Raw genomic sequence first — 6870 nt, 5'->3', positions numbered from 1 at the left:
TTTATATAACATATTGTAGGGCTGGATCTTGATTTTTTCCCATGAAACTTTTGGTAGTTTGGGAACCAAATCCATGAGAGACATCTGATTCTAGTACTTGAGTTGGAAAAACTGGAAAGTAGTCAAAGTAGCATCGTTCTCGGAAAAAATTCTCATTTCGTGTCCACTGTAAGCATCTAAGTCAAGGGCCTCCTCCAAGCTTACTTTCACCAACGGACGGGAGGAGTCTCTCTTCTGGATCCAGAAGGGGGTTTAGTCAACACTGAGTTGCTCAGTGCGCTTCATAAAAATTCTTCTGGCTGAAGGTTCTACGTTGGCATAAATTTTGGTTCCCTTTTCTCTTCCGAGGCGGCAAGTGTCTCTTCCTTTGCCAAGATGGCGGCCCTAGACTCCTCTGGAGGCGGCCCCTGTAGGTCGTCTCCGGACGAGGGGCTTTATGAAAACCTAGTTCTTTCATTTCATATCCGACAATGCAAAGGGCAGCGTTTACCCTACAGAACCGAGAAAAGGCGACTTAGCATACCCGCGATCGAGAACCTTTCCCAAGATGGTGGCCGGGAGGCTGGGCTGGCTTCACCGTCCTTTACCAAGATGGCGGCGGCCAGCTTCCGGCACGCGCTTCCCCAATCATCTTCAAGATGTCAGACGGAGGCGGCCGCAGTCAGAGCTTGAGCGCTGCAGGAGGAGAGACAGTGGCTACCGCCGAGCGCCCGGGTAGGGACAAGGTGGAGCTGTGGCAGCCCCGCCCCTGTCAGGAGCTGGCAAGCTCTGTCACCTGTGGGGGCGCAAAAGTTATCTCCCCAAACCCTAAAGCCACACTGCACAACCTTTCCCCGAGTCCCACAAATCGTAATATGTGCCGCAGAAGGTAGGAAGCTCGGTCTCGGCAGTGCCCAAGCCTTCAGTCCGCGGGGACGCCCCACACCCCTCTCCACTCCTTGAGTACGGGCCACGTGTTTCCCTCGGACTGATGTGGAGGTGCATAACGGGAACAGCTGGAGGGAGTTTAATGCTGACATTTAAAAGCTGCGTGTGTTTTGTTTTATTTGGAGGAGCAAGGGTCCCATGAACGCGAAAGGGTGAGCGACCCCTCCAGGCGAGGGCAGCGAATGTCAAGATTCGGGGGTGGGGCCTCCACCGGGAATTTGGACGCGGGCCCTGGAGGGGGTGGAAGGAGAGGTCAGGAGTTTGGGATGGCGGGGAGGGCGTCCTTAGCCAGCAACTTACTGTTTCGCCTGCAACTTGCTTATGGAACTGCCACCCCTTGCCTTACTTAATGATAATAAAAAAGTGCAAAGAAATCGGGCTCACCCGCCCGGGGTTTTGCATTTGGCGTGCAACTTCCTTCGAGTGTGAGCGCGCTGGGAGGGAGGGGTGAGGATTGAATTTGGCAGGCGGCGCCTCCTTCTGCCGCCGCCGCCGCCGCCGCCGCCGCCTCGCAGACTCGCGGAAGAGGGTGGGGGACGGCCGGGGCGTGGGGGAGGGTGGGTTCTGCTTTGCAACTTCTCTGCCTGTGCGAGAGCGCGACGGCGGCTGCAGACCGGGGCCGCCCAGACGATGCGGGGGTGGGGGACCAGCCGGCACGCGACTGCCCCCAGGCCCAGAGTACGTATGCGCTGACCCCCCCCTCCGCTGCCCTCATCTCTTTCTTAAACCTCCACAGAGGGCGTGACTGGCAGACCGGCCCCGAGAGCGGCAGAGACGCTGCGGCACCGTTGCTGTGCAAACCTGTGGTCTCTTTCGAAGAGACACTTCGCAACTTGGCCCGGGTGCGGCGGCCCGGACGACCCCCGAGGCTCTGCTGCGGACTGCGCCCCGCTCCCTTCCACCGCCCGCTGTCACCCGCAGGGGCGCTGGCGGTGCTTGCCGCCGAGAGACAGGGCGAGCTCCCGTGTGCGTCCGGAGCCGCGGAGCTGGGCAGGGGCGGGAAGGAGACAGCTAGAAGAGAAACTAGAGAAACTCGGTTTCCCTCGTAAACCCGTCGCAGAGACACCAGGTCGGTCGCCGCCGCCTCACTTTCTTTTACCTTGGGGTGGGGAGTTGAGGAGAAGCCCCACGCGCCCCCGGGCCGGGGGCCGCGAGCGTGCAGGCGCCGTCGGAGCCGGGGCTGCGGGCCCGCGCGGAGAGCGTGGGGGCGAGGACGTGGGCGCCCCTGCAGTTGCCGGGCGTCGCCAACAGGTTGCACCGTTCCCCGCGGCCGCTGCGCGGCCCCTCGGGCGGGGAGCGGCCGGGGGTGGAGTGGGAGCGCGTGTGTGTGCGAGAGTGTGCGCGCCGTGGCGCCGCCTCCGCCCGCCCCCCGCTCGGTCCCGTTTGCTCGCCGCGGTCGGGCGGCCCTTTCGCGTGTCCGCGCTCCCTCCCCTTCTCCGCCACCTCCTCCTCCTCCTCCTCCATTTTGCGAGGTCGTGTCTGTGACTGGAGCCCGAGTCACCGCCCGCCCGTCGGGGACGGATTCTAGTGGGTAGAAGGAGACGCCGCAGCCGGAGCAGCCGGAGCGGCCGGGCGCTGGGACTGGGGACGCGTGACGCGCGCTCGGGAATCCGGACTCTCCGAGACGCGAGCCGAGCTGGGCGGGGGACTGGCTTGTCAGCCGAGAAATGGGAGACTTTCTTAAATAGGGGCTCTCTCCTCCCGCCCATGGAAAGGGGGCGGCTGTTTACTTCCTTTTTTTAGAAAAATATATTTCCCTCCTGCTCCTCCTGCTTTTCACACGCTAACTTGTTTATCTCGGCTGCGCTGGGAGCTGCGCACGGTGGCGGTGAGCGGGGCAGCTGCCAGAGGTAAGAGGCGGGGAGGGTTGGGGGCTGGGGCGGTGCGGGCGTCCGCTCGCTCCCCGAGGTGCCGCCGGGGGCCGACTCGGGGCCGTCGAGGGAGTCTGCAAACTTTTATTAGCTTCGGGGAGTGGGGGTGGTAGCTGGAGAGGGCGGGTGAAGGTGACGGCAGGGCAGTGCGAGGGTGACAGCACTGGCCTCTTCCTGTCCCTTCGCGGCCGTCCCCGGCCGGGCCGAGGGGGGAAGAGCCCGAGCTTGGATTGCGAGTGGAACCTTGTCGAGCTGCCGAGGCTTTCACGCCTCTTGTTCCCGGGCGGGAACCTGGCCTCTCTTTTCCCAAGTCCACCTTTCTTTTCCCTGCAAGGGGGCCGCCCAGACACCCATTTTTATGGAGAAGGCTAAGTCGCGTGTGATTTCTAGTGGCCCGAATCCTCCCACTCCACCCTAGCGCGCCGAGCGCGGGAAGGGCTTCTGTGGAGCTCGGCGCGCCCGTTCATTTGAGGCGGGCGTGCGGGGTGCGTGTGAGACAGAGTACACGTGCAGGGGTGACAGCCTGCAACTCGGAGACTTCGGCCAGGGCTGGCGTTATCGGGTAGAAGTGGGCGTGTCGGAGAGACAACGCAACAGGTCTGGACACATTTCTCTTTTAACCTCGCACCCCCACCCCGTCTCGTTCTTTAGCGTTTGGCGTAATTTCACGCGTGACTTTTCTAAGTGGCCCTTTTTTAAAAAAAAAAGGCACACACACACACCCCCATCCCCAACAGTAATAGTTTTGTGCTGCGATTTTTTGACAAGTGCTAGTTTGACGTTTGGGGTTGCAGACTTGATAATTGCAGCCTTGTAATACCACTTAAGACCCCTTAGCATGGTTCATTAGGGCCGATTAATCTAACAGGGTTATTTGCAATTTAAACTGGGGAATAATGTCGCTTGTGGGAGCGTTTTGTTTTAGGAAGTATTGTTTTGGTTTCGGGTTTGAAGACAGCTGTCAAAAAAGCAGCGTGCAAATTCATTAGGCTGCATTTGATACCCTGTGTTTAGAGATCGTTATCAGATAAACACGACAGAGGGGTAGGGAGATAAGTAGTTTACCCTCAAAATTTGTAGTGGCAGGTGCCCACCCCTCTTTCCATCTTCACACTCCCCTTTCAGTGAGGACCAGTAACATTTGTGCTTTTTAGCGTTTTCATACAGGAAAAGTTTCCTTTTATTGCACGGGATTTGACTATAATGTCTCAAACGTGCTTCAAGTCTTTGCCTGTCTCTTAAAACATTCTGATTATTAACAAACAAGATACTATCAACCCAGTCCTCTTGAGAATATGCTCAGCATTGGGACAGCGAAGGTTTAGAATGCAGAGAAAATTATTCTGAGCATTTTATTGCATACTATTTTACCCGAGTTTATCTGAATGTGATTTTACAGTTTTTCAATTTTTCGGTAGATATTTGGAAAGGAAAAATCTTAACTTAGAGATATAATAGTATTTCATACTGAGGATTTAAAGCAATTAAAAGATAAATGTAGCTTATTCTACATATTATGAGTTATAAGGGTCAGACAGCTATATTTAAGTTATATTTAAATAAACTAAATTGTAGTGAGAAGCTACTATACAATCTATTCTACTTTTTAAAATCTAAATTTTAGTTGGCCCATATACAATGTATCTCATTTCGTGTATCCAAAACTTGGAGATAGGCACCATGAGGCAGGCACATCCAGGCAGCAATATGAGTTAAAAATAAGAGCTTTTCCCCAGCCTATTAGAAGATAAACAGATCAGCACTGTTTATTTTTCAAATAAAATGTGCATGGTTCACCATTAGGTTGTACTAAAAGGGTCGGATTTGTGACTGGCTGGTAGGAGGGGAGTTTGGGAGTAATTAAGAATAAAGAATTCTAGCATGGTATTTCACAAATGTTATATGTATTGGTTCTCAGAAAAGCAAACAGCCTTGACTTAAAAGAGGTAGGAATTTTAATGATCACACTTTTTTTTGTTTTGAAATTAAATACTTTGACATCAACTTGAACCTTTAGAATAATAAGATGTAATGAATTATAATGTCTATGATTAACAAAGCTACACGTTCAGTGAGTGGCAGGATGAATAGCCAAGTTTAGTTCCATACAGTTTTGTGTTCCACTGTGCAAATGGACTGCATTGTACTTTTAAATGTAGCATGCTGAATGGGAGCAGGGGACATGGCTTTTTATTCTAGAAGCTAAAAACTACTCTTCTGATAACAAAGTATTTGATTCCGAGTTTACTAAAAGGTTCATTTAACTGGCTGTCTCTAACTAATTGGATTACAGAGATAATGTGATTTTATAGCTTATTATGTCTCCCCTACTTTTTTTTTTTTTTTTTGTAGCTGAGTTTCACCTATGGACTCCAAAGAATCATTACCCACCCCCAGTAAAGAAGAAATCCCCAGCAGTGTGCTTGGTCAGGAGAGGGAAAATGTGTTGGACTTCTATAAAACCCTAAGGGGAGGAGCTACTGTGAAGGTTTCTGTATCTTCACCCTCACTGGCTGCCGCTTCTCAGTCAGACTCCAAGCAGCAAAGACTTTTGATTGATTTTCCAAAAGGCTCAGTAAGCAATGTGCAGCAGCCAGATCTGTCCAAAGCAGTTTCACTCTCAATGGGACTGTATATGGGAGAGACAGAAGCAAAAGTGATGGGAAATGACCTGGGATTCCCACAGCAGGGCCAAATCAGCCTTTCCTCTGGGGAAACAGACTTTCGGCTTCTGGAAGAAAGCATCGCAAACCTCAGTAGGTCGACCAGTGTTCCAGAGAACCCCAAGAGTTCAGTGTCCACTGCTGTGTCTGCTGTCCCAACAGAGGAGTTTCTAAAAACTCATTCCAGTGTATCTTCAGAACAGCAAAATTTGAAAGGCCGGACTGGCACCAGCGGTGGCAATGTGAAGTTGTATACTGCAGACCAAAGCACCTTTGACATTTTGCAGGATTTGGAGTTTTCTTCTGGGTCCCCAGGTAAAGAGGCAAATGAGAGTCCTTGGAGATCAGACCTGTTGATAGATGAAAACTGTTTGCTTTCTCCTTTGGCAGGAGAGGATGATCCATTCCTCTTGGAAGGTAACTCGAATGAAGACTTCAAGCCTCTCATTTTACCGGACACTAAACCTAAAATTAAGGATGATGGAGATCTGATCTTATCAGGCCCCAACAGTGTACCACTGCCCCAGGTGAAAACAGAAAAAGAAGATTTCATCGAACTGTGCACCCCTGGGGTAATTAAGCAGGAAAAATTGGGCCCAGCTTACTGTCAGGCAAGCTTTTCTGGAGCAAATATAATTGGTAATAAAATGTCTGCCATTTCTGTTCACGGTGTGAGTACCTCTGGAGGACAGATGTACCACTATGACATGAATACAGCACCCCTTTCTCAACAGCAGGATCAGAAGCCTATTTTTAATGTCATTCCACCAATTCCTGTTGGTTCAGAAAATTGGAATAGGTGCCAAGGATCTGGAGATGACAACTTGACTTCCCTGGGAACTTTGAACTTCCCTGGTCGGTCGGTTTTTTCTAATGGCTATTCAAGGTAAGGTTAATGCTTTTCTATTTCTTAAGAATGTGGTACATTTGAGATAGGTTGATAGATTTAAATATTCATTTATTTGTATGTGTTCTCCAAACATTCATGTGCTTTTTCATATGAATAAGTGGTCTTTTGAAAGTAGGCATGGTAGACAACCTAAGCAATTTATCTGTACATAACCATTTCAGGTTTTCTTCTTAAATAGTGGTATTCAGTATCCCATTGGCCAGTGGTGAAGATTTTAAAATAATATTGCTCATTAACATATACATTAAGTAAAAACGGTATAATTTCAAGTGAGTACAATGCCTGGTAAATTAGTGTGTTGTGCATATTCATTTAGCTGTTTAGAATATGCTCTTACATAACAATAAAAAATATCCTTAATACTTAATCAAAAGTTGTGCTACTGTATTTGTACATTTGTGAAGTGTTTGAGATTAAAGGGTTAAAAATTGGAAGTACTTACAATGAGCTCTGTTCTTCTAACCGAACCTTCTGTTGCAGGATTTGAGTTTTGAGATTG

The 6870-nt window shown here is 50.5% G+C and overlaps 1 protein-coding gene across 5 annotated transcripts in view; it reads left to right on the top strand.

The window, feature by feature from the left end:
* The first annotated feature begins 846 nt into the window (after positions 1 to 846).
* NR3C1 (nuclear receptor subfamily 3 group C member 1) overlaps positions 847 to 6870 on the top strand; it is a 108741-nt gene continuing 102717 nt past the window's right edge. For 2 of the 5 annotated variants that reach the window (XM_063085342.1, XM_063085338.1), the window contains exons 1-2: positions 2315 to 2777; positions 5151 to 6347. In XM_063085342.1, coding sequence (XP_062941412.1) covers positions 5164 to 6347 — 1184 coding nt within the window. In that variant the 5' untranslated portion in view covers positions 2315 to 2777; positions 5151 to 5163. Of the gene's footprint in view, positions 869 to 1909; positions 1997 to 2314; positions 2778 to 3341; positions 3396 to 5150; positions 6348 to 6870 lie in introns of those variants that run through there. The other 3 variants (XM_063085340.1, XM_063085339.1, XM_063085341.1) reach the window with 3 other exon arrangements.

The sequence above is a fragment of the Cynocephalus volans genome, chromosome 2, assembly GCF_027409185.1.
Source record: "Cynocephalus volans isolate mCynVol1 chromosome 2, mCynVol1.pri, whole genome shotgun sequence".
NCBI classification, from domain to species: domain Eukaryota; kingdom Metazoa; phylum Chordata; class Mammalia; order Dermoptera; family Cynocephalidae; genus Cynocephalus; species Cynocephalus volans.
The sequence above is the reverse complement of the archived record's forward strand: the minus strand, read 5'-3'. Positions and strand labels throughout refer to the sequence as shown.